Source organism: Periophthalmus magnuspinnatus, chromosome 14 (genome assembly GCF_009829125.3).
Source record: "Periophthalmus magnuspinnatus isolate fPerMag1 chromosome 14, fPerMag1.2.pri, whole genome shotgun sequence".
NCBI lineage: Eukaryota > Metazoa > Chordata > Actinopteri > Gobiiformes > Gobiidae > Periophthalmus > Periophthalmus magnuspinnatus.
Genome location: NC_047139.1, coordinates 28,563,376 through 28,591,368, shown reverse-complemented (window position 1 = coordinate 28,591,368; position 27,993 = coordinate 28,563,376). Strand labels below are relative to the sequence as shown.

General features: G+C 39.3%; 3 protein-coding genes across 3 annotated transcripts; all 3 read right to left on the bottom strand.

The window, feature by feature from the left end:
* Positions 1-2,085: 2,085 nt before the first annotated feature.
* Positions 2,086-11,734, bottom strand: arhgap31 (Rho GTPase activating protein 31). Its single transcript, XM_033978422.2, has 12 exons — positions 11,335-11,734; positions 8,665-8,767; positions 7,553-7,697; positions 6,920-7,002; positions 6,705-6,812; positions 6,466-6,608; positions 6,189-6,387; positions 5,990-6,111; positions 5,729-5,785; positions 5,054-5,653; positions 4,857-4,984; positions 2,086-4,033 (listed from the first exon to the last, which is right to left on the bottom strand). Exons 1-12 carry the CDS (start codon positions 11,432-11,434, stop codon positions 2,162-2,164), a joined length of 3,660 nt encoding a protein of 1,219 aa, XP_033834313.1. The 5' UTR covers positions 11,435-11,734; the 3' UTR covers positions 2,086-2,161.
* Positions 11,735-17,460: 5,726 nt separating this feature from the next.
* Positions 17,461-20,043, bottom strand: b4galt4 (UDP-Gal:betaGlcNAc beta 1,4- galactosyltransferase, polypeptide 4). The gene is made up of 6 exons (XM_033978440.2): positions 19,602-20,043; positions 18,537-18,769; positions 18,197-18,384; positions 17,991-18,113; positions 17,814-17,918; positions 17,461-17,737 (listed from the first exon to the last, which is right to left on the bottom strand). Exons 1-6 carry the CDS (start codon positions 19,861-19,863, stop codon positions 17,605-17,607), a joined length of 1,044 nt encoding a protein of 347 aa, XP_033834331.1. The 5' UTR covers positions 19,864-20,043; the 3' UTR covers positions 17,461-17,604.
* A 2,768-nt stretch (positions 20,044-22,811) lies between these two features.
* On the bottom strand, positions 22,812-26,081 carry casr (calcium-sensing receptor). The gene is made up of 6 exons (XM_033978424.2): positions 25,890-26,081; positions 25,518-25,824; positions 24,503-25,342; positions 24,201-24,431; positions 24,008-24,131; positions 22,812-23,938 (listed from the first exon to the last, which is right to left on the bottom strand). Exons 1-6 carry the CDS (start codon positions 26,072-26,074, stop codon positions 22,812-22,814), a joined length of 2,814 nt encoding a protein of 937 aa, XP_033834315.1. The 5' UTR covers positions 26,075-26,081.
* Between the last annotated feature and the right edge of the window lie 1,912 nt (positions 26,082-27,993).

Genomic DNA, 27,993 nt, shown 5'->3' with positions numbered 1-27,993 from the left:
AACTGTAAACCAAGTCTCATTACAAATGCGTTAGTGTATCATTTCTTTAAATTGAGGAACTTAAAGCTGTGTAATGTGTTAAACAGGTCATCAGTGATGGGAGATGGAGTGGCACGCTGCTTTCCCCCTCTTCGTCTTCTTCTAATTGCATATTCAATGCGCGCACCGTGCCTCGCCTCTGCGTGCCTTTTTCAGTGTGTGCACAGAATAGGCCTTTTAATTCTCGGCCCATACATTGCAGTGTCAGAGGTCGAGAAATAATGAACTGCGCGCACATGGAAGTGACCTCATCCGTCACCAAACGTATCTGAATGGACCTGTTTGCGCACACTGTTCTAATATAGTATCATATAACAGCGCACAACGTTGGCTTTGGCGTACATTTCACAAAGTTTTGTTCGCGATTGTTAAATTTGGAAAACAGTCTGTGCGTGTTAATGAGCTTTGGATGCGTCTTGAGGTCATATGTGCCTATTTTAAACAGTCGATTTGAATAAAGACATTATAATATAGCCTAATAAATTGTAATGTTTAAATAGGCTTTTGAAGTGCAACGTCACATATCAGTTCAGCAGTGTGTGATGTGTTAGTTATTTCCATGGCCTATACAGATTAAAAGACCTACTCAAATATCACCATTTCTTCACCGAAAAGGGCAAATCTCACAGAGAAGGTCACACAGTAACAGTGTAAGGGTTTTACTATTATGTATCCTTCTCGCTAGATACTGGATATATCAACAACAGAGTTTTTTGGAAAGTTGGTCCTTGTCGATTCGTGAACTACAGCCTCAAGCAGTGTAGAACGGGAGCGCCATCTGTTGGTAACAAACTATAACAACAGTAGCGCTTCACCTCGAGTCTACTGTGGAAGGCATTGAAAAAAAAAGATAATAATAATATGGTAAAGGGTGGGCCTATTGTATGAATATTTTTAAGATTATAATATAGTGTTCAAGTTCAGTTTTATTTTAATCTTTCCAACAATCTTCTTATGTATTTAAACAAGTTGATATAGTCATATCTGTTTGCAAGTCATTTAAAATTGCTCTACAACATAATTTACAGTATGAACAAAGCTTAAAACGTGTAATAAACACTGGTATTAATTACGGTGTCATCCGTAACACATTTGGTCCTTTAACTCTTTGCATTACATCTCATTTTGAGAGTTGATACATCTTTTAAAAAGCACACAAGCACACACTTCACTGAGCACCATAAATAGGCCTATATGTTCTGACACACAAATTCACAAATACTGTGTTGAGTGACAAATATAATCAAAAAATATCTTAAAACCCACAGTAAACTCTCCATAAACCACTCTCCGTAAGACAATATATATCATCAATTTATCTTTCATATTGAATTTATTTTAGGAATAAATACTACATTTATGGTCAGCACATATTTAGTTCATATGTTAAACCTTTAAACTTAACTGGCAGTTACTGGGCTCATTTTCAGTTTTTGTGAATGACAAATTACAATTATGGAGTTACGTTAAATACAGTGGACTCAACAAACATGTTCCCAGTGTTGAAAGATACTGACTCATGTCTAACTCATGTGTAGCTTTAGCTTAGGCATCATCATAGTATCAGTATTACTTATACTTTTAAGTAGCTCACTGGCCAACAATCAAATAATGATTCATGTAGCTGTATAAATAATTAATCTAATGGACATGATGCCTGTGTAACTTCATCTGGATATTAATATAGCCATGGGTGATCCTAGAATATTTTGCTTTGATCATCAGTATCACTAGGATCACAATGATTATTCAATACAACCAATTTTCCTCTGTGGGAACCTAGTCCTTTTCTACAAAATACTGAACTAAACTAAACACTTTTTAGGGTGTAGGTGGGGGGCATGTTATAAAACTGTTCATATAAAGTAATTTTTAATATGTGTTTGTTTTCAAAATATGTATTGTAGGTCATTCACTTTTTCAAATAGTATACATATGTATTAAACCATTGTTGTTTTTGATTATTTCAAGTCCAGACATTGTTGAACTTGATATGTTCACTACTCAAATTAACAAACTGATAAAAATAGAATGTGCAGATCCAATGACGTATATAGTTCTGCAGCTCCTCCCAATGCGCCAGTTTTTCCTGATACAAATTGTTTACGATGTAATTGTGCAGTTACTCAATCTGCCTATGACTCCTGCTGTCAAAGATCATGGACCTCCTCTGTGGTTGGTAGAAGCAGCTGGTTGAGGTCTCTAGTCTCTGTCCACTTTTTGGAATAGTCATTTTGTTTTGCACTTGTTCGGTCGCCCTGTAGCTCTCGGCTGAGGTGTCATTGAGACTTTTGATGGAGGAGAGTTTCCCGTCATCACCAGAAGAGGGGTAGTCCATGATGGGGAACGGAGGGCTCAGCAGGATCAGACTTTGAGGTCTCTGTCTGTTCCTAAAGGAGGATCGCTGTAAAAGGTTGGACTTGTTTGGTCGAGGAGCGTCCACAAACACCTCCAGACTGGGTGCGTTTCGCCGCCTAATGACCGGTAACTCCACTGCGGGCTCCACTGTCTTTTCCACATGAGCAGCTTTGACAGGCTTAGGCTCTTTGTTTTCCAGTTCCTCTTTGAGTTCGGACATGACAGGTGGAGGCAGTGCATTGCTTTTCTCTTTTGCACATTCCTTATCTTCTTCATTCACTGTGTCTTTCTCAAGTCTGGAGTGAGGTATCTGGCTGTACTGCACTTTGGGAGGGACCACGGGTACAGCTTTGGCCTGACAGGTTTTTATCATGAAGGCTGTGCGCACTGAGGACACGCTGACAGGAGCCGAGTTTCTGCGCAATGGTGCCTCGTTATCGTTCAGAAATAAATCCAGCTCAGATAAGCAGTTATGTACAATCCCTGGCTGTATCCCCTTTGGGCAAAACTCTGATGAACCAAGGTTTTGCTGGTTTGAAATGTCCCTGATGCAGCGATGTCTCAAATCTAGATTAAGTGAGTAAGGTCTGTGTCGTGAAGTAGTGTTTTCCTCTTTTTTGTCCAAAGCAGCAGCATCATGAGACATTTGCCTGTGAAACCTTTGACATGATGCTGTATTCTTGTGTTTATTTAAGCAGTGAGACTTGTGAGCTTGTGCTGTGTTACCTATAGGTGTGGGCACATACATCCATTTAGCCTCTGGTTTAGTGGCTGGAGGAATATTCCCAGAGAAGCTCTTTGTCAGAATGGGTTTTGTGGAGAATTTGTTGATGTCTGATTGTACTGATGAACTATTGCTTTCCTCTGAGACTTTAGCGACCCCCTCTGACCAGGACGTTGTTGACAGTTGTTTGAACAGCTCCTCGACATCTGGGGAGTGCAGTGGACTGGTCACCCATTGTTGGGCTGAGTTCAGATCATCCCAAGGCTCCACCAGATCCAGCTCTTCTGTATGTCCATCTTCATCCTCCAACTCCAAAATACTCCTCCTCTCTTCCACACATACAGAAAGTCTTGGCACACTATCAAGTTCAAGAACAAGGTTTTTCCTCAGTGACTCTTGTGATAGACTGTTGTTTTTGGGAGGAGGCACTGCAGGTATTTCCAAAGATTTGTGATTTGTAATATCATCTTGACATAAAGGAGGTGGGTTTTCTGTTACGCTATTGTTTACAGCTGTTATCTTTGGAGGTGGTTGATTGGGTTTCTCTGTTCCATTATTAATTTTAGATTGCTGTATGTTTTCTGTGCTACCACCTACAACTACATCAAAGTCTTTACGCAAAGAAAACAATAGATCCGATTCCGAGGGCTGTTTCTTGGCCGATTCTGATCCGGTCTTCTGATGGTTCAGTGCTGACAGTGAAGACATTTCTTTACATAAAAGCGTCAGAGATGGAGAGCTTTGGCTGCGTTTGGACTTGACATCAGGGGTCAGTTTCAAACAATCAAATGACTTCTGTGTCCCAAAAACAGGCTTAAAAGTTTCATCCAGTAGCTTGATTTCTGGTTCACTTATCTTTAGCTCTGGAGTGATGTCAGCCAAAACTCCTTTCCCAACAGAAGATACAATTTCCTGTAAAAAGAATAAGTTCAGATCAGAGCATCTGTGTGCTGTTATTTGTACCTTACACCTTGTATATTAATACACAGGCATTACTGGGTATATTTACATGACCAGGAAAAATCAGAAAATGTGAATAATCAGAATAGTTAGATCAGATTTTTTGTGTGTGTTTACATGCACAAAGGAATCTGGTGACATATACCAGCTAATCAAGAGTAACTGTTGTTGTGTTGTAATGTCAGAGTAACTGTTGTATTTGGATTGACTGGCAAATCCAGAATGATATCTCTCTGCATACAGATTGATATCAGCCTGGTCCCCATGTCCTCTGTTGCGTCTCATGCCTGCTCAAATGTGATCGTGCACTCAGATCCGTTTTTTTTCTGTGACACATGTGAAACAAAGGAGCTCATTGTATCTCACCTCAGATTAACAGAGTTTGGTGCTTCACCAATTGATTCTGCAGAAATCCGCAATGTTTTTCAGGCCCCTGTGATATTCTTTTCCTTTATTTTTTTCTGATACAGGTGGGCCGTGTGTCCTCGATTGCCTAATCCACTTGGAGGACTAAATCAAATTTATTTTAAAATATTGGTTCCAATCTTTCTATTTTCTTTTCTGTTTCTTTTTTGTCTTTGCCACACTATTCTGACCTTTTTTTTTACACAATTTTCTTGTCAAAACCTGCACAGGTGTAAACACTCAAAAATCTGATTACTCTCATCAGGTGTAACATTCATGTGATATTTCAATAACCTGATGACTTTAGGCAATCGGATGAATATCTGAGTTTTGGTGTGCATGTAAACATAAAACATAGCCAGTTTTTTACCAGTTTTTTAGGAGTAGATTGAATATGCAGATCTTCTCCACAAGAGGGCGCCCTCTGCCCTGCACTCCCACTGAAGGAGTCTTCAGATTCACTTCTTTGACTCCGATGCGATCCATCATTTCTTGAATCTGAGTAACAAAAAGGCTTCATTAGTTTTTGCTGCAGTGTTAGAAGGTTATTAGTTTTACAGTGCTGACCCTCTGACTGGATGGAGCTGCCCTCTTCTCTGTTGATCTTCTCCGTCTCTTCCTGCCTCTTGGATTCTTGTGGTGTGACAGTGCTGCTCTTTCCGCTGATGCTCGGCTCAGGGATCTTTTTGGCCAGAGTCCTGCAGGGAGTGCTGTTGGAGCTGATGACAGCAGAAACGCGCAGAGGCACGGACACAGCGAAAGGTTCAGAGATGTTGAGGGCCCTTCGCTGGTGCCGTGGAGAGGATTCCAAAGGGAAAAAGCTCCCAGGGAACGAGGGCCGTGAGGAGGAGCTGTGGGAGGAGTACAGCGTCCTCCTGCTTTTAGGAGATGTGGGTTTGAACCCTCTCATGTCCTCTCCTTTGAACACCTTGAGCTGCTCTGGCAGTGTCCTCTGTGCAGGCAGTGAAGTCCCTAGTGGGCTGTCCTGGTCTATGTGAGTGTTCCATCCTGCTGTGGCTCCACTGGCTCTGATCCCTTTAATCTCCCAGGTGGGTTCATCTTCGCTCAGGTCAAACAGAGAATCTGAGCCCAGAGTCCGAGACTTAACATCTGGAGCAAAAAGGCTGCCTGGTCCAACAGGCACACGGCCTCCAGCTCTGTCATCCTCTGGTCATAATAGAGCAGATGTGAATCATATGTTTGAAAGACTTAAGATATAAATGTATCTCAAATTTGTTTTACCTGTTGGTAAAGAGCACAGCGACTCCATACTTCTGGATTTTCTGCCTTTTGCCTTTTCTGTAATTAGAATAATGGCTATTTTAATTATATCGTATTTAGATTATATGTATAATGGCATTTTCACTGGGTTCGAAACATGTCTTATGTTTTTAATAAACTATACAAATACTTATGTGTATGACAGAAGATCTTTATCATTGCACCACTAGAGCCTTGATGTTTGTGACATACATGAGAGCAGTGATATTATCATGTTCTTACCTGTGATCCCTTGTGCTCTGATGAACACACTGCCATTGCGGCTCAGTTTTCCCTTCGATTCCACAGATCTTCCCAAATTAAAAATGGATTTCCACTTTTTTGATTTTCCTGAGTATTTCCTCCTGAAGAGCGAAATGGTACATGTTAAACATCTAATGTGGAATACAAAATGAACTACACAAATGTCTCATGCCCATACTTGCTGTCTAGGTCGATGACAGTGTGGTAGAGCTGGGCAGTGGTGGGGTCTGGCAGGCTGTTTTCTCTCTGACGCTCTTTGTGCACAGGGTGGTTTGGACTTAAGGATCGCGCCTGGGCCTCCTCCAGACTCATCAGTTTCATGGGTCCTGAGGTTCCACTGATGGGCAGAGTGGCATACTTCTCCCCACACATTAAACCTAGAGAATATTCATTTATATTGATGATCTTTTCCATAATTGTATAAGTTACAGATGGTATAATGTTATGAACTTTACCTTCTTTGGGTTTCATTTGGAGAGAAACACCGTTGAAGATCTGCTCTGTGTGGTTAAGGATGAATTCAATGACTGACTGTTGAACTCTGACTTCTTGGAATGCCATGTCCCCATTACCAGAAGAAACCTCAATATCTTTTGACCTAAATTATACACAATTATGAGAGGTTTGGTCAGTCACTAAACTTGGACATAACACTGTATGTTTCAGTAGAGATCAGCGAGATATTCGTTTTTACCTGAGCAGGTTGGGGGCCCACACTAAAGCCAGGTTTCTTGTGTGCATGTTCGTCTTTGAGCTTAAGGTGGCGAGGCGGGTCAGGTGCTTGGTAAGGTACTCCAGGGTTCTGTAGATCAGTCACAGTTCTTCTTTATATCATAGTCTTAACAAAATCTTTACAAAGGCACTACATGTTAATAGTGACACATGTAAACTGTAATATGTGAAGTGTACCTGAAATGAGCATGTGGCAGTTCTTTGATGACCATCTGGATGCCGGCAAGTTTTTCATGATCCCCCGGGACTGAAACCGCTTCCTGTGACAAATACACCCACATACATTTTAAACATTAAACGTTGGGACCAATAACCCATATAAAGTTAGCATGTAAAAGCATACGTCACATCACATTTGATTTTCATCAGAATATACCGTATTGATTCGACTTTCATCTGTACACAGTCAACCTTTAGGGATGGAAGAGATACGAGGCAAATAGTTTTATCAGCTCTCTCTTCTGTTTACTCCTTAGCACTGCCTGTCGTTTCCTCCAACACTGCAGTACTGTTCTCAGGCAGGAGGCAGGCACGAGTAGCATGAGAAATACTGTATAAATGCCCAGATATGCAAATGACCCGGGTAAGTAAACAGAGCGCTCCACAGTGGAGCATTCCTGTTGCTCTCCCTCTGTGGGCCCTTTCACATCTGCAGGTACACTATGAAACCAGGCCAATGTATTAAGTCCAAATTTATTGAAGCTCAGTACAAGTTACAAAAGAAATATTTTCTTATGCACTGCATCCACAGACCTCATATTGTTACAGTGCATGGATGTAATAAATTTACTATATGATTTGGATACTCACGGTGAATTTGGTGTAAAGCTCATATGTGAGCAGAGGATTGGGAAGCTCCCTGAAGTACAGCTTACATAAGGAGCCCACACAGTGGATGTCCTGGAGGTACACTTCCTTAGTAAGGTCAGGGCAAGCCTCCGAGCAGAATTCCTGCCTATATCCACACAAACACACACAGAAGCATCAAAGATTTGCCGATTTAATACATCAAACCACAAACATTGGCTTATTAAAGAAAAAAAATGGAAAATTATTGTTCAATCTGTCATTAACCATACAGAATCCAAACTAAATCACCAGACATTAGAGCTATTAGTCATTTAGAAAACACTGAAGTTAAATTTGAAGAATAAGTCATGTTAGAATGTTACCTCATCAAAAACATAAGCAGAGTTGTGTTTTGTTTCATTCACACATGTCTGAGTAACCCTCATTACTCTGTCTACATCTCCAAAGCTCAAAATCCTCTGTTCCACCTGTAGTTTTCAAAATAACAGCTCCTTTTACCTTTTGTTCAGTAGAGACTGGGAATCCCAGTGTTGAAATGATCCAAATGATTCTAGTGAAGGTGCATGGAGTTTAAAAACACAGTGGAGCACTTCCTGTTTTACCACATGACATCACAACGCGGAGAGTGCGTTCTGTTTGTGAGTAGAACTAAAACTAAATATGCAGGATTTGTGTGTTAAACATGTGTGAATGAAACAAAACACAACTCCAGAAAATAGAAATAGAAAATAGTGTAATATGGGCCATTCAAAAGTTGTTACCTATAGTATTTGCTTTTGTTTAATAAGCAATACACCTGAATTTTGTGATTGCGGTGTGAGATACACATTAAATGCAATCTGCGACCATGGGAAGGTCTAGCTGTTTGGTTCATTCCTGGAATTATTAGAGATGTAGGAGGTACCTATCCAGTTAAGCTGTTAAGCTTGAAAAATGCAAGTGAGAAAGTCAGCCCATTCTGATGACATCCACACCGCATAATATGTGGAGGTCACAACTTCATTTATAACAGAAATAACAGTGCAACAGTTTTTGTGTAACTATTGATTATTTCTTTTTCATTGTAATTGTGATACTAGCAGTGCAATAAGTGACATGCTCCTGGATTTTACCTGAGACGCTGGATGTTTGATGTGATGCCTGACAGTCTGTAGATCCCATCCACAATGCCATGTTTCTCTATGAACTCTGCACACTTCTTCAGGACTTGAGGAACTAAAGGCAAATACAAACACATTAATACTGTAGCAAATATAACTATTCAACAGATGAGGTTTTCATTTCTTTGGCCAGCCTTCAGTTCTCCTTTGCACAATTAGGAAACTATTGCACATGTAATTGTACTTTGCGTCTATGAGGTTGTCTTGCTCTCTATTCCTGAGGGCCCGTGATTGTAGGTGGACATTGGCAGGAAGTTAAAAATGGTTTGTTTGTTTCAGAGGAAGGCTGACACACCCAGTTCTTGTAGCCGGTATTACTTACGACATTTCCTCTAATAGAAAAGTGCTTTTGAAATCTTAACCACTGGCCACACAACAGCCCCCCTCCATATATCTGATTTAGCACTCAAGTTTGTTTAGATTCAGCAAGTGATTTACACACTGATTCTGGTCTGGCCACAGCTTCCTCATTCTAGCCCCCAAAGTAATGATCATGTATTACTAAATATGGGAAGGCAGGAGGATGTTGAAAGTGTGAATCACTGACAGTGAAAACAATGCTGACACAGACAATGGGTGTCATGGTGATGTCATAGAGATCTTGAAACCTAAATGACTTCAGATTGTCACTTTAATGCAGCTATGTTCATTTCATTACCATGTTGAAATAGTTTGGGGTTTGTAGCTCAATAGAAAGCATTTAACCTCTAAACTAGCCGCTCTCACCTGGTAATTCTTACTTTTGCTAAATGAATGAATGTTTTATCAGGTGCTGTATACATATTTTTTCCTCAAAAGAAAAAAAAAGATTGTTTATTCCTTCTCTTGAAACATTCTCAAGTATAGCTGACTCATATAGAAGACAAATTGCTATAACACATGCACAATAGCTGTTAACTCCTTTTTAAATAAGCTGCATGTAGTTGGAGACTAATTTACTGTAGACTGTAAATCCACATACAACAGTAAAAGGGATCATTTTCAAAACCTAAGCAAGTCATTTAAAGCCAGTGTAATTTCTCCATAATAACTGCAGGGAATCTACAGCGCTGACATTCTCGTGAATTAGGTTTAATTAAGAGTTTTGGTGACGTGCCTGTGGTCTAACCCCAATGAGCAGTCCCAGAGACGACTTTTACTGTCTCTGTTTGTTGTTTGAACTGAGATGGACTGCTGCTCTGTACAAAGTGAACAATGTGGGACAGATAGAAGCTGTTTGTGAGTTCATGATGGTGAATGGAGAGGTTGCAGCTACTTCTCAGTGGCTGACTTTACAAGAACTCTCCTCTTGTCTGGCTTTATTTGCATTCCTATAAATGAGAGAATAGAGTTGTTTGTTTTAACATCAGCGAATGTGTTGAAGCATTAGGAACTCAGGTTCAATGTAAGGCCATATTTATCATAAAACTGCTTAGATCAGAGAATGTCAGCGGGTGTTAATAGTATAATACTTTGAGCGTCCCTATTAAGCAGATAACATAGTAAGGGTTTTTTAATTGGCAAACCACTACAGTAGAACCACTTAAATCTACACACAGATATATTTGGAAAATGGTATAATAGATTTGACAATAACAATAACATGTCATCAGCAAAGGTTTCCATTTGTTGTTGTAGGAAAGACTGTCAGAAAACTTTGACAATTCTATGTATTAACTGAATGTTCTTAATTACAGAAATAAAGGACATTTTCCTGTGTTCAGACAAAACGTGTGGAGATGTTCTAACTGCAAAAAAGAGAAAAATAAGTATATAGAAAACATACCTGCACATATATCTTAGAGTTGTATACAGTTTGTCATACAATTTGTGGTTCTTTGTTTTTTATACAAAACAAAAATGTAAAATAAAATGCAAAATAAGATATAGCTTTCATACTTGGTACGTAGCAGTTTATATCAAATTAATATCTAGTTTTGTCTCTGATAGCCAAGGCTGAGGTTCTATTGTCTCATCTGTATGTGTTTTATAGATACTGCATATCAGTATCAGTGGTGAAGGGACTGCATGTCTGCTGGACATCCACCGCACTGGAGCACAATGGGACACCTCCTCCCTGACTTCCTGTCCCAGTCGCCCTGCCTCTCTCTCTGCCTCATGTCCACCAGGTCCAGCGGCCTCTTCCTTAAGTTATTTTCAACCCTATTCATTCAGCCTGTCACTGCACATTGTTATTTTATTGTTTTCAGGAAATGCTGTCAACGTTAAAAAGGTACCAGCTATTGTACGCTTTAGAGGGTCTCATTTGAAATCAGTCTTTTTTTTTTTTTTTTTGGTCATACTTTTGCACAACTTCTTTTCATCCATAGTCGCCGCCCAGTCTTCTGTCACTAATACATAGTAGTCAATATACTGATTTAAAAAGTGAGCGAGCCCCACCCAGAGATACATGAACTTTTAATCCTGCCACTAGGAGAATGAATGAGCGTGCGTAAGCTAAAACACATGTATTTCTATGCACTACAAGCATTTCCACTGGACTTTCTTCTTCTTTATGTTGAACCCAATATACACACATATAACGATCAACTTTGAATGAGCTGTTGTATGTTCTTCTAAACTGGTTTGTCTACGTAGTTTTTCAGGATCTAACATATATTTCTTAGTCTCCAAAATCTTTACCATCTTGTCCTGTGCTTTGTAGATGCTCGATCAAGTCACAGCCGAACACATTGTCAATAGCCTTCTTCTTAGACTTCTGCTTGGATGCTTTATTCCTCATGTGTCTTCTCTTAGCGCTCCCAACGGCAAAAACCTGTATATCCCTTCCACGGATCCATATGTTAAAATGAATCTGTCGTAAGAATTGGAAACTTCAGCATTGGACTCCCGAAAAGCTTTCATCCGCTCCCAATCTGTCTTCAAAAGTGACGTCACGGTGCCAGCTTTACTTGGAGATAGTTGTGATCATGATCTTTTGATGGTAGTTTGGTAGTATAGGACGTGGCAGTGCTGTTCCTCCGAAGGCTTGAGCAGAAACAACATTGGACTGGGTCTGAGTTTCCTGTTGTTTTTTTAGCCCCAGTTCAGTCGCCCTGCTCAGTTTTATCTCCTCCTCTTTCCCTTCTCTCTCCCAGACACATAAGCGCCTTTCACAGCTGCACAGAGCCACCACACACACTGCAGCAGCTCCATAGCTCTACTCAGGGCTAACGGTTTTATTATGGCAGCATGGAATAAAATGTTCTAGGATTTTTTCTTTTTTTTCTTTTTTTGTAAAATGAGTTTTATGTATTACATTTGTTCTGCATGCTAATGGTTCTCTCTATATTTCCATTAACAACATGAGAAAATATGGGTGACACGTACAACACTATAATAACTACACTTAAACAAAGACTAATTAATTAATACCTTACCCCGAACTCCTAACACTAACCCATTAATTAAGTACTAACCCTAAGTCATTCTTAATAAACTATTTAGCTGTTAAGGAGTTTTATTTATTTTAGCTTTTACTTATACAAAATACACTGTCAAATGTAGTATGATGTGTGTGTGTGCGTGTGTTTTTAAATCACGTGGTGTGTAGATAATATGTTGAACTATAAAATATATTCAAATTCTAATAATATCACATATATTTCCAGTGAACTTTTACTTTAATGTTACTATAGTAGTGAATGATCCAACTCTACAAACTGCTGACCCTTGTACATCATCTACTGAAGCTACGTTGCCCAAACTTTTGATGGGAAAGTCAAAATCCTAAGGTGCCTTTCCTGAATGCTCCCTATGTGTATGGTTTCCTGTTGGGAGCCAAAAACAAAAACACACGGAGGTTCGGAGGGGAAGAGGGAAGTGGGAGGCGGCTGGAGCAGCAGGCTGAAGGGCACAGAGGGGAAATGGGGGGAGGGCAGTCGTGAGAGGGGGGCGAGGGTGAGGAGACCCGCACCACATGGTTCTTGTTAGGAAGAGCTATGCGTTTGTACATTTTTGAAGGCATGACGTCATTAGCCAGACTATTTTAGGGTGCAAGCGAGGGTAATGAATCAGTGTTACAGGTTTGAGACTCATTTTGGGTGTAACTGGCTCTTTAATAGACTGGACCATTCTCAAAGGAGCCACAAGCTGAAATGATTAGTCAGATCATTTCTTGCAAAGTTTTCTAGAAGGCCACAGAGTTTAATCTCATCAAAAGTTAATCAATGTCATGAAAAACAACTTGGCCCAACTAAAAAGCACTGTAAAGTAATATACTCCCAGCCATTTAAACAAAACCAAAATAGTTTTATTAGCTAGATAAATTGTAAACAGCTTCTGTTACACTCTTTTAAGAGGTACATTGCTATTGTGTTATTTTCTGTACCCCTGGTATGCTAAAGATGTGTACATTTGAAAATCTTGCTTGTCCTGGTTTTAAACAATAATCATGCATATGTAACCACTAGAGATGTAGGTGTAGAGTAGGTGTAAAGATCACATCACAAAGGGTGCATTATAGGCGATAGAATGTCCTCTGTAAATGACTAAATCCTGTCTGACTTTTAGATTATGTTCTAAAATGCATGCAATGTGTAAGAAATGAGCAATTTGAACAGAATCCTACTCTTTATACATAAATTGCAAATCTAATTGCAACTGCAATGCTTGTTGGAAACATCATAATTATTATTTTTTTCCTCAGAAATGGTACAGCCCTAACCCCAAGCCCATGTAGCTTCATTGAGACACATTTCACATGTGACCAACATGTAACTGTAACTTCAGCATAGAGATCAGTGGTGGTCGGGACCACTGTCAAGAAACAACTCTGTCAAACATTTAGTTAGATCACTTTAACATCACACCAACAACAGTTTTATCAGGCTAAAACAACATGCCACAGAAGGCTACACAAAGTCCTGTTTATCACTATCACATATGCACATTTTGTTTGGGACAGATTATGTCCATTGCATTTAAAGCTGAAACAAAACATTATCATCCGCTGTCCTACTCCATACCATTTCTCTTTTTTAAGATTTAGATCCAAATACATGCAAAAAGATCATGGGAAACGTTGCTACACCCTTCCATACAAAAAAATCTTTTTGTCTGCTGTGGTGAGACCTGAACCAACCAGAAACACTTTATTTTTTGTCTTTGTACATGTTTTGTATGGTCTAGTCAATCCTGAACTATTAGAAGTTAGGACTAGATACAAATATAACTTTATGGCGCTTCCGTTACAGATGGTGCAAGTGTGCTTAATGTATTAATAAAACATATTGGCATTTGACCACATTGTACAATACTGTTATTATTATTTCGTCACATCTAAATGTACAATACTGGGTTTTTGCACTGTCTGTCAGTTAAGAATTCATTAAGTGGATTTACACACAGGAATACCACTTTATCTCTTGTGTAGCTGTAGTTTTCTGGCATCAACAAGACAAAAATTTGATATATGGACTAAGCTAATGGCAGGATTCCTTACTTGTTGTCTCCTACTCTTATAAAGCATTACACATCCCTCTGCGACTTACTATATCAAGCAATGCACTACTGGCATTTGTCATATCTGAATGGGTGAGATTGTGGAGTAGAGTCTGTTCTGTTTTGTGCAGATTTGTAGATATTTGAGTGCCCCGAGTGTTTTGTGAATGTCACATGTGAACACGATGACCGGGCCGGGCCTTGGTGGGACAAAGGGCTGTATTCTGCTCCATAGGAAGAGGAGGTGACATCATTCTGTCCATACAAACACTCAGACACCCTGCTCTTTCTCTGCACTGGTTAAAGAAATGCCTGAGCTCAGAACAAGTCTCATTGTATCTGGATAATAAGAGTTTTTATGCTCCCATGCTAGTACATGTCCTGCATGTCTTCCGCCTTATGTAATCTTTAAGATTTGCTGTGACTAAATGTGGAAATTCATGGAATGGAGTAAAAGATAATGACCTAACATATATAGTATGTTATGTCTTTTTGTGTGTGTGTGTGTGTGTTTTATTTAGTGTTAATAATTAAAAATGTGCCCAACTGTAAAAACAGAAATGCATCTCTAATTCAATTGCATCACTTTGGAAAAGGCTCATTAGCTCCCCTTAGTGGTTTTAAATAGTCACTCAGCTAAATTTCTTCACATGCAGCGTGCAGGTTGTTTTACTGTTTTGATCTGAAATTCATTTGTGTACAGTTGCTTGAGCCACGTTTATTTTGTGCAGAATAGAATTAAGTCAGTCTGACAGGCAACTGGTCCAGCTAAGAGCAGCCTGTGTATTGGAGTTTTTAAATTTGCAACAAAGATCAGCGTTAGTAATTGGTTTTAAATGCTGAGTGCTTTACAGAATAACTCCAACAATAAACAAATCCACAAAGGTTAAGTACCGGTTAAGATAAAGAGTTTGATGCTGACATGTATTCATCCATAGTGTATAATGTCAATGGAAGCAGACACGTCTCATAGGAAAATACAATTTATTTTTTCACATTTTGTGAAAAGAGTTCTTATTAGTGAAATCTGTATTTTACAATTCCCTTTGATCAGTCTTTTTTTTTTTTTTTTTTTTTTTTTATACAAAGAAAACAAAAAAGAAAAATCAATAGCAATCCTGAAACCCAACACCCAAACTTGCATACTAACGTCTACTCTCACGAAGCTACATGGTATAGTTTTAAAATCACATTGTGGAATTCTTATAGTACAGAAACAAGCAAACAATGGCACATACTATTTGATTGGAACCAAAGGTCACCTTTTCACGTAAAAAAGTATTCAGTCAGGGTCATCCTGTATAAATGCTTGTAGTATAAATGACATAAATACACTACAGTTTACAGTCAGTGAGTTAACTGTTGAAGATTCAAGTTTTTAGAAATGTTTTTTTAAACAAATATAAATAATAAGACATTCAGCAGCTACTGTGTGTTAGATAAAATATAATAAATTGATTTTCATATATTTAGGCATTTCTTAGGCATGCAATGATCAAAGGAATGATAATGTAAATTTTATGCATTCTTTTGCGTAAAAGTAACAAAAAATGGTCCTAGATCATTGTCATTTTAGCATTAAATAATAAACGTACTCCCATCACACATAAGGCTCTTGAAACATACAAATAACACATGGAGTTCAGTAGAGTTATGTAACATTCCAGATGATCACAACCAGATGCCCCTTGATTCTGGCTCTACATGTCCCTCTTCAGTCAGTTATTAAAAGGTGCATTTTAAATCACACTGTGGCATATATAACAGTAAGAACAAAAAGGCAGAATGTTAATTCATCTCATTTAGCATTTGTTAATTAGTAAAGGTGAAATGTGTAAAAATATATATAAAAGAATGTAAACAAAAAAATAAGGCATAGATTTTGAACCTATATTAAAATGAGTATGTGTGTATATATATATATATATATATATATATATATATATATATATATATATATATATATATATATATATACACACACACACACGCCTAAAGGATTATTAGGAACACCTGTTCAATTTCTCCTTAATGCAATTATCTAATCAACCAATCACATGGCAGTTGCTTCAATGCATTTAGGGGTGTGGTCCTGGTCAGGACAATCTCCTGAACTCCAAACTGAATTTCAGAATGGGAAAGAAAGGTGATTTAAGCAATTTTGAGCGTGGCATGTTTGTTGGTGCCAGACGGGCCGGTCTGAGTATTTCACAATCTGCTTAGTTACTGGGATTTTCACGCACAACCATTTCTAGGGTTTACAAAGAATGATGTGAAAAGGGAAAAACATCCAGTATGCGGCAGTCCTGTGGGCAAAAATGCCTTGTTGATGCTAGAGGTCAGAGGAGAATGGGCCGAGTGATTCAAGCTGATAGAAGAGCAATGTTGACTGAAATAACCACTCGTCAACCGAAGACTGCAGCAAAGCATTTGTGAAGCCACAACACGCACAACCTTGAGGCGGATGGGCTACAACAGCAGAAGACCCCACCGGGTACTACTCATCTCCACTACAAATAGGAAAAAGAGGCTACAATTTGCACGAGCTCACCAAAATTGGACAGTTGAAGACTGGAAAAATGTTGCCTGGTCTGATGAGTCTCGATTTCTGTTGAGACATTCAAATGGTAGAGTCAGAATTTGGCGTAAACAGAATGAGAACATGGATCCATCATGCCTTGTTACCACTGTGCAGGCTGGTGGTGGTGTAATGGTGTGGGGGGTGTTTTCTTGGCACACTTTAGGTCCCTTAGTGCCAATTGGGCATCGTTTAAATGCCACGGGCTACCTGAACATTGTTTCTGACCATGTCCATCCCTTCATGACCACCATGTACCCATCCTCTGATGACTACTTCCAGCAGGATAATGCACCATGTCATAAAGCTCGAGTCATTTCAAATTGGTTTCTTCAACATGACAATGAGTTCACTGTACTACAATGGCCCCCACAGTCACCAGATCTCAACCTGATAGAGCATCTTTGGGATGTGGTGGAACGGGAGCTTCATGCCCTGGATGTGCATCCCACAAATCTCCACCAACAGCAAGATGCTCCTCTCAATATGGGCTAACATTTCTAAAGAATGAATCAGCACCTTGTTGAATCAATGCCACGTAGAATTAAGGCAGTTCTGAAGGTGAAAGGGGGTCAAACACCGTATTAGTATGGTGTTCCTAATAATCCTTCAGGTGAGTGTGTGTGTGTGTGTGTATGTATATATATATATATATATATATATATATATATATAGTGATTTGTCTAAAATGTATGCAGTTTTTATAGAAAAACAGGCATACAGTGCCAACATATGTGTTAACTCTTCTACCTGCTTCTACAGGTAACACTAAAACAGAAAACGCTTGAGTGTTTAGGTACAAAATGCGGCATTGGGGTTCACTTTTTGCAAGCTCAATTTAAAACATACAAAATAAGGTTTGGTCACAGCAGCCATTCCAGGCTAAACAAACGTCAGCTTGGCTTCCCGATGTCCACAGTTACATTCACATAAAGAGGCATCCTCTCAATAGACAGCGTCTTATACGAGCAGCTATTCAGTCCGTCCTTTTTCCACACTCGTGGAGTTCGGCCCAACAACCTCATCCTAAAAAACAAAGACGAACAGTTACAGCGAATGTCTCTAAAACTCAGATATGGTATAGAGCACTAGTTTGTCACACCTGTCTTTATTTATTTCATTTCCACTGTCCCGCTTGTGGAAAACCATGGTGTAGCGAGCTATGTCAGCAGGAGGTCGCACAATTTTCAACTTCTGCAGCTCCACCCTGAATACACAATACTTTAATCATCAACGGTCATAATTATCACCATTGTTTAACAATAATGATTTTCCTTACCTAATACGAAGATCATCATCCTCTCCACCCCAGCCCCAGTAAGTGTTTGAGAATCCATTCACTTGAAGAAACTGGTCTTTAGTCAGGGCTGTGACGCCACCAAAATATCCTTTATAACGCAACCTGAAAACAAGGAAGAAAATTCACTTGGTTATTAATAATATTGGATGGAGCAATGTGGAAGGTTCTAGTTCTGTATGACTTACTTGTATCCTGTTGCATTCCGACCGACCACCAAGTGTTTAGGCTGCTTGTCACACAAATATAAATTATGATCGTTTTCAGGCACAAGGTCAACATCGTGAAAAATGAAGCAGTCCCAACTGTAGTCCTTCAAAGCCTCCAGATAGCCAACATTTAGCAACTTAGCTCGGTTAAAGGTCGCACCTCCAGCCTGCAGAAAAAAAAACATACAGTACAATAATGATCCATTTGAGACTTTGAGCTAAAAAACATAAGATACTGGCAGAGGGCTGTTATAGAAAGGGCATTTTTGAAGCCTTAGTGACCATATTGATAAAAACATGCAGTCCATTGTAGCCTTACCTGCTGGATGACATAAACAGCGTAGTGAAGCTGCTGGCGCTGTAGAAAAGGGTGGAGGTGGTGCAGGAGGTAAAGCAGATGTCTCTCTCTGTGTCTGTGAGGGATGAGGATGGCCACGCTCTGTCTCGCGTTACACTCTTTGGGCTCAAACTCGCCCTCCTCCACTGCTTTGTTCTCACTTTCTACTTCCTTTAGCGTCAGAGAGGACTCAAAGGTCAACTTCATGGGTCCCTCTATATCACATGATAACACATTAAAACATAAGCACAATATATAATGGTGTTTGAGGAGGAGGGGGTTCTACTGCTCAAAACAATTGTTTACCTGTAGCATTGTGCACAACCTTAATAACATTATCTGACTTAAAATGGTTTTATTCTAGCAATTATAGTTAATAGGATTACAGTTCACAAAATGAATAATTGTTTGACCTAGTTAGATAACCCATAGTTTGATCAATACCCGTGTAAACTGAGGAGACTCACTTTTTTCTAGTGTTATATAAATTGCTGAACACCACAATACATTACATTACATAAAATTTGGATGTGTCTTGTATGTTTTCCATCCCACTTAGGAAAAAGACATTATGTTCTGTTCAAAACATTAGCAGACGAGGCAACAAATAACTACCAGGTGAATTGCGTAATTCTGCAGCCAACCTCATGTGTTGCCTAAGTCAGCTTGTGTTTGGGTGTTATATCACATTTCTCTCAGTTGTCTAGCAAATTTGACAGGGCACTTTTTTAAGTTCTGTTTGTTGAGGAACTTTAAAATGCTCCAAAGTGACCACAAGATGTCGCCAAATGCATGGCATTTTAGATCACTATTACTTCTTTGACTGCTTTTAATTGCACACCAAAACATTTTCTAACACTGAACAATAAAACGGTTTAGTTTTTAACATTACATCATAACATTTTAACATGTTTGCAAATGTAATATGGTATGGATATTTTGTTTGCCTGCTCAGAAATGTAAAGTTTTCAACATTTGACCCCGAGCTCTATTACCTTAAATTTAATTAGAAATACAAAGTAGAGTAAAAGGCTGTAGGTAACTTACTTAGAAGTGGAGACTCTTTTGGGCAGTCATGCTTTGGAGGGACTGTTGGCACATTTTTTGCTAGCACTGTAGCAACTATTAGTTTCTCTCTCAGAGTGTCATCTTTCACACTGGTCTGTGGAGTGGCAGAGGAAAACTGGATACTTTTAAAAGTGTCACCTGAAAAGGTTGCTATCCAGGCCAGCACTGATAACGTCAGAAATAGAAGCAAAAAATATTTCCCACGACGCAATATCTTACAGATAGATGTGCAGAGAGCCATGGCAGAGAAAAGTGCTGATACTAGCACTGTCACTTATTGTTTATGAAATGTCTTCAGCACAAGACATGTCATCAACTGTCATTCAAGTCTTTTCAAATATTTTACTCCTCTGGAATAAAGCATGTTTCACCAGCGGACAGATTACTTTAAGAACATCACGGAAAGGCCAAATTCACTTCAGGATGTCTGTAAAAGAGAAAAGAAAGTTATTACCAGAAATAGGTGTCAACATTGCCACAGACACATTAACACAAATTCCCATCAATAGGCTGCAGTACATTTGATACTTGACAGACAATAGCCTCTAGTAAAACTGAGATGTTATCTAAACAACACATAAAATGTAAACATTTGAACTTAATCTCACAGTTAGTCTCACCTTTCATTCAGGGACACACACAACTGAAGAGGCCATTGGAGCTTGGTAATGTTACACCCCACGTGTTCACTCACATTACGGGACAATTGTCTTGCCCAGTGGTTTACATTAAGCTGTCATTGTTACATGGAAAATTGGAATGGAATAACATGGGCAGATACTGATACAGCATAGATTTTATGAATTTAACGTTTAGTATGGGATGTATAAACTAACAAAGTGAGGTCCATTATTTCAAATGTAACATTGCCTATTGAAAATGGGGTATTATACAACAGAAATACAAGTACGCCACTTTTTTAAAACATACAAATTTCAGCAGCCAAAAAGTGGCTATGTTTACGTTCAGACAATAATCTGATTATAATCTTGATTTAAGTATTTTTAAGGGATTTCTGATGTGCGTATCAGAGAGACCATAATCAGAAACGATTCACATAATTTTGCTGTTTACTAGTCTTGTAACTCCTGAAATCTGATGAAAACCAGATTTTGTGTATGCAACTGCAGCTAGTGTCCACAAACTCTTGACACAAACTCACATGATTAAAATACAGCTAATGCTAGGTGTACACCAGAAATAATAAATTACATTAGCTAATGACTAAAATCAAATATTATATTATATTTGATTCATCAGATTAACTAAACCCAGCTCAAAAATTAGGACATAATTGAAATTAAAAAATAACCATCAAAATATAAACACATTTCAGAATCAGTATTCTGAATCAACATTGTTATTACAAGTTAGATCATCATAAAAGAAGGTTAAAGAGTGAACATACTCCGTGTCACTGTCGGCTCGTAACAGTAAAATAACTGTTCACAGGGTGTGGATCCAGACGTGCAGCTCCTCTCCTCACCGTTAGCTCAATGCTAGCGACAACTACAGATGCGACTTTAATGAGTGCTGTTTAAGATCACTATTATCCGTGATGAATGTGTCGCTGTTGCTTTCGCGAAACATAACAAAGGATTTTTTTGTGTGTGTCAAGCGGCTCAGTCCTTCCCGTAACTTCACAAACAGAGCTGATTTTCTTACCTTTGAAAAGGCAGTGGCTGCTGCTCTGGCTCAACCCCACAACATTACATAACAATGTCCGGGTTGAGCCTTTCACAATAATAGCATCTGTCCTATAATGATAAATAAATAAGTAAATAAATAAATACTTACATTTTTACATTTTTATAACATAATGTACAATGTAAAATACTGTATATGAATAAATATTCTTATTTACGTTTTTATACCCTCCATACTTTACTTCTGTCATTTACTTGTGTGGGATCTGTTTCTCACCCATGAACACAACACTGTGGAATCGTTAGAAATCTATGATCCTCCACTTTCCAGGCTTTTAAATCACTAGCCATAATTGTTAGTACGTCATTAAAACATTTAATAAAAATCACCGCTCTTTATGTTCAAAAATGGGGAATAAACAGGCTATTTAGAGTAGCCTAAACTTGGCTTAGGTCCATTTTACTTGGCCAGGGCTCAGTGTTTGGTCTCACGCTGTGCTCAGTGTAGTCTGAGATTGTCCAGCTGCTCAGACCAGTGTGGGGCTGAGTTCACCTCATTTCAGCAGGCGTCCACATTTATCCTGTGGGAGCCTGTGGGACTGGCTTCTGGCCCCTTTAGTTTTGAAATACAAATTAACTTAGAGGACTTGTTGAGAATAAAAAAAAACAAAAACTTAATGTTTCATCAATCATTTTCATGTGGAGCATTAAATATTTGTATAGTCAAACATTTCATTGCTGTATATTTGCAGATTTTGGGTAAACTGGTGTGAAGTATTAGACATGTAATGTATATCTAGTGCTACCACTAGATATACCCTTTTATTTATTAGGTTTCGAGGGAAACCGAGTCCAATCACTGTCAATCAATGTTTATTTATTTGGCAAATTTTGTGCATTTGTACCTCTGTTGTATGCTGTACATACTAAATGAGTAACAGTAACACACCACACAAAGTAATAACAGTATAAATTTAAAAGAAAGTGGTATTCAAATGTCAGTGGAAAGCAAGATACAGAAAAATATAGGCAACAGCTTTATGAAATCTGACAATATGCAGTGTCACATAAATAAAATGTTTCTGATTCCCCTAACAAATGTCTGAAGGCTGTGTCACAAACCAGGAGCCTGAAGCCCTCGCCCCCATAAAGCTAAATGTTTATATGTAGGCGCAGCACCCTATGTCCATAGTAGAGTTAGTGTTAGCATGTGAGACCGGCCCACTGTGTTTGCAGTTGTCAGAAACCTGTGATAGGTAAGCATATCACATTCTTTAAGACTTCACATGCAGCTGACACAAATCAGGACGATGTTTCATTTACAAATGAACGGGAGAAAAAAATGAATTGGTTCATCTGAAAGTATAATGCACTGATTTAATTAGATTTCTGATGCCTCTAAGTATCTGTAGATTTTTGCATCATACAAACTAAAATACTGTAGCTCCTTTTATTATTATGTTTTTGTTTGTTTTTCGGCACATGAGTGCTATTTGTTTTGACACTGCTACTCACAAAATGTTAAATGTAAAGTGCGCTCTGTTTACATGATAGAGCTCCTGCGTGACTCCTCAAAGCTCAAAGACAGAGTGACCGTACCACTGCCCAGGCTCACTCTGGGCCTGGAGCTGGATGCACTGTCGCGGCCATTGGTCGGGAGGCTGAAGGAGGAGGAGGGAGACGGGGTGGATGACCCTCCAATGCTGTTGGATTTTTTTCTAGAAACAGCTTCATGTTTTAGGGTCGCTTTTGCTGCCACTTTGAATGCATGGGCTGCGGTCCTGCACCGGACCTCTTCAATGGTGTTTCTGGAGGGTTTGAAAAGGATGATGTAGACTTTGGTGAAGAAAATGCAGGCCAACAGCCCAAAGCTGGATGCCAGAATAGCAATGACCTCCACAGCCGACACAAACTTGCCATAAGTGCTGAAATAGGCAGGGATGAAGGAGATCCACACTATGAAGAAGATCAGCATGCTAAATGTGATGAACTTGGCCTCTGTGAAGTTTTCAGGAAGTTTGCGTGACTTGAAGGCAAAGAAGAAACAGATGGCCGCCAAGAAACATGTGTAACCAATAAGAAAGCCCAGAGCCATCATGGAGCCTTCGTTACAAGTGATGAAAATAATCTCATCAATGTCATGGTTTCTGTAGCTGGATGGAGGTGCATTGTACAACCACACCACACAGATCATCACCTGGACAAAGGTGAAGAGAAACACCAGGAGAAACTGCAGGTTCAGGCCCCACCATTTTCGATGGAGGCTTGTGGGGATCTTAGCTTCAAATACTAGAAGCACTCTGTTGGTTTTAACCAGAATGCAAGAAATGCACAGGACAAAACTGATGCCGAAGGCAGGCTGGCGTAAGCGGCATGTCCAGTCCTGAGGCTCCCCGATGAAGATGAGGCTGCTGGAGAAGCAGCAGATGAGAGAAAAGAGCAGGACATAAGACATCTCTCGGTTTGTAGCCTTCACTATTGGAGTGTTTCTGTATTTGACAAACACTCCCAGGACAAAGGTTGTCAGGACGATGCCTAGAACTGCACATATAGTCAAGGCTATTCCAAAGGGCTCACTCCAAGACAGGAACTCAATTTCCTTCAAGAAACAGAACGTGTGATTACCAGTGGACCAGGAATTATTGGGGCACTTGGTGCAAACACTGGCATCTGCAAAGGAATAATAGAAGATGTTTTTGAATGCAACAAAACACACTGTAAACCTGAATGATTTTCTACCTTTCTGATTGCTGTACTCTCCATCTGAACATTCGGTGCATTCAAAGCAGCAGGTGGGCATGCTGTCAATAATGCCCTTCCTTGTCCCAGGTTCACAGTCCTCACTGCAGTTTGAAAACGGCACCTGTGACATACACAATACATATCGGTTTACATTCTTTTTATTTTCATTGTTGAACTTCATGTGACTTACCTCAGAACTGTGTCCGTTCCATAAGATCTTTGCCTTGTTGATGAACAATTTGGCTCCTTTTTTGGCGTGCACATTGTAATAGCCCACCTCCTCAAACAGGACTGAGTTATCTTCTGCTGACCGGTGCCAGTTTATAATGGTGTAGTTTGCAGCTATGTCTGTGTTTTCGTCAAAGTGCACCTTGTCCCCCACACTGTTGGTGTAGTTCAGATGTCTCAGTTGTTTAAGCACCTGGCAATGGACACCACCTTTTTAGATCATTATTTGATATATGTAAAATTTGAAAATATTGGTTAACCTACCTGCCATGCCTCAATTTTCTTAATATCTGCACATGAATTATTGGCAAACAGCCCATGTCCAGGCGTGCAGGTGAGGATGTCCTGTAAGGCCTGTGCTATGGCATAGACTGCCATATACACATTGTATGAGATGCGAAGGTGAGTGAAGTCCAGGTATGGTGTCTCCACATGTGTGACGTCTTCGTCCCCAGTGCACAGAGGCCTAAAGCTGGTGCTGCCATTCTCATTCTCCTGCAGTCTGGGGCTGTCCTCCAGGTAACAGTTAAACGTCTCCTCCCAGAACTCTCTCACAAACTCATTGTGGCTGTCCTTCTTTGGTTGGACCTGTTGTAAGAATTCTCTGAATCTAGGAATGGGCCCTGCCTTCAGGACAAATCCAATAGTTCCTGCTACAACATTTAGGTACTCCTGTTTAGCGATGAGAGAGGAGCTTGCCCATGCCTCACTGGCCAGCCATGTCCTGTCTGTAATGTTTCTTCTCACCATTTCTTTGATTAAAGGTTCAATGTCCGGCCCACTGGCAAACACAACAATCACTTTAGCTGTGGAGTTCTCTATTCTGTCTGCCAGAGCCTTGATCTCATGCTCCTCAAAATACTGTGAGATGAGTTCATTCAGATGTATGCAGATGTCCCGCTCCTCCATCTCCTTCTCAAACTTCTCAATGCCTGGCCGTCCATAGTCGTCATCTGAGGCCACAGCAATGACCCAGTTCCACTCAAAGTCCTCGATGATGTCAGCCATGGCTGTGGCCTGGTACTCGTCATTGGGAATGGTTCGCATGAATGACTTGTACTGGTTTTTGTTACTCAACAAACGGCTGGAGGAGGCATAGCTGATCTATAATGGAGCAGCCAAAATAAGACACATCAATCTTATTCTGGTTGATGATTGTGACTTTTAAAGTTACGGTTATGTATGTAAAGGCTGAATATTAAGAATATACAGTTATGGTCACTAGAATACTGGAAAATGTTATACTGTAATTATGATGTATATAATTGTTGTGTCTCACCTGAGGAATATAAAACAAGCCTAGAAGGTTAGCAACTGCAGTGGAAACAGCTGAGCCTGCTGCTCCCACCACTGCAATGGTCGATGGTATGTGGTCTGTACAGTTGCAGAATTCATCTAGATTGAGGGAGTCGATCTTGTTTTGCGCTACAAAGCTCAAAGTTGCCTCCAAAGCTTTAGACACGGCGTTGCATGTGTCAAAGATTCTGTATCCCAGTGTGATGTTGGGCAACAGGCTGCTACTGTTGTTTATCTCTTCAATGGCAAAAATCATGGCCTGGAGCCAGCGAAAACCCCGGAAATTAAACCTGTAACAACAACCAATCATGAACCATATCCAGGCTTTTTGTTACTTGAGGTCATTTCATATTACCTGACACATTGTGTAGACTGAGGCCGAGCTGCTAGGTCTTGGTCTTTGGACGTGACCCCAAAATGTATTGGGAATAGTCCACCAAGGAGAATGTCCCCTGTCATCTGAGCTCTTTGATGGGGTCCATATGTTGAAATGACACAACTGAAACTCAGCAGTGTCAGAAAATACAGGACCAGCCTCATCTTTGTGCTTCCTCCTTTACAACTCAGTATTACTCTCAACAAGTTGCTCCGCCATTAACTTCCCTCCTGTGTCCTGCTGATCATGTTATTATTTACCTCTGGCACTGCAAAGAAATTAAATAACAACACCACTTTATTAGTTAATTGTTTTCTATGATGTCTCTCCAATAATATCTGAAATCCCTTAAATCCAAGACCTATTTAAAGGTATAGTGTGTAACCTTCTTAGAGGTGGTCATGCCACAAACATTTTCCATAAAGATAAATGTTTTATGCCACACTGTAGAAGTTTATAGCCAAAGGACCATTATTTCCAAAGTGCCCTCCTCTAGGTCAAATAAGAGACTTGTGGCGATGCCTGCTTCCATCAGGTTTTTCAATGCAATAAAAACAACCAAAATGAATGCTTTTATTTTAGTCTAATTTTACAGTGTCATCCATGCTCATGTGAACAGAAATAGTGAAAAGTCAAGTCACAGTCTACTGAGTCGCTTCTTGCTTGGGTTTGGTCAACCCCGTCTCCATGGAGAAAGTCACTGCAGCCGTGCGCTGAATCTGAACAGCACTAATGATATTAGGCAGCACTAGTGTAAAGAAAGAACCACATATAATACCAAATCAAACAGGAAGTTTAAAATAAGTTGGCATTAAATAATTTTTTCTGAGGACTTAAAATATTTAACACAATCAGAACAAATCATGTCTAAATTTGCTAGCTAAATTCGTACTGGTCTAAGAAAACTGCACAAGAGCCAATGTGCAACAAGCGAAAGATAAATGAACACAATTTTAGATCATGCCAATAATTAAAAAAATATCTGCAACAAACAAATTATATTCAAGAGAACATAAACACTTACATTTTTAAGTCACATCCAAGTTTTAGATTTTCCCAAAATATCCCAGGGGCTAAATGCAGTGCACATTGGTGTGAGCGCCCGAGTTTGTACCTGTGGATCAATTATTAACCCAAAAGGGGAGGGCAATTTCCTTCTACTAATGAAGCGAGGGCCTCAATCATGCAAGATTTAGAATTTAGAATTTTTATACATCTGCACTCAATACACACATTTTGTTGAGTAATATTTTTCAAATTGTTGTAGATTTTCTTCTGTACTTTTACTGAGTTTGATGCCGAAAGGTCTTGGAAGCAGTGAATCGCACCATTATGTTCATCAAACAGAGATGTGTCTTCTTCTGCTCTGTTGAACCATGATCCAGTTGGTTGCTGAGCAAAAGACAGAACAATTACAATTTACAACATGCTTACCTTTGTAGCTCCCATTTTAAAGCTACAAGTCTAATTTATTTTAATGCAGACAGAGAATTTCAGCAATGATCAAGAATAGCAAGGATACAAAGCAGTCATCTTTGAGAGCAAGTATGTTTAGAGTGTTTTTGAAGGACAATATGAACTGGCTAAAAACATTCTGTTTTCAAACATGGATGAAAGCTTGACAAAAAGTAGATGTTTGTGGTATGCTGTCCCAATTATTATTTTGTAAAGAAAAGCCAACAGGTTATAACCAAAGACAATCCAAAGAAGCCAAAGTAATGATAAAAATGTAATGCATCCAAAGGTTATGTCAAATGATCACATATCTTTCTCAAAAACATTTTGAAGGAGATGAACAAATCACTTAACTGTGTCCTTGCTCGACACATCCGAAACACCTCCTGTCACAAATCTTTCAAATCCTGACCTTTTTCAAAACTAGCACACACCTCCAAAATGTAACATAATGTGTAAAAAATGTTGGGTTGAGTCGCCTTCTCAGTGAATGGATGCGTCCTGGCGAAGAGCAAGGTTGAAGAAGGATCAAAAAGCATTTCTACACATCAAGAGGTAAGGGTCTCTAGTTATGCTTGACTTTGATATAAAATTGTATAGGCTTTGTTTCAGTGACAATATCTTTCAA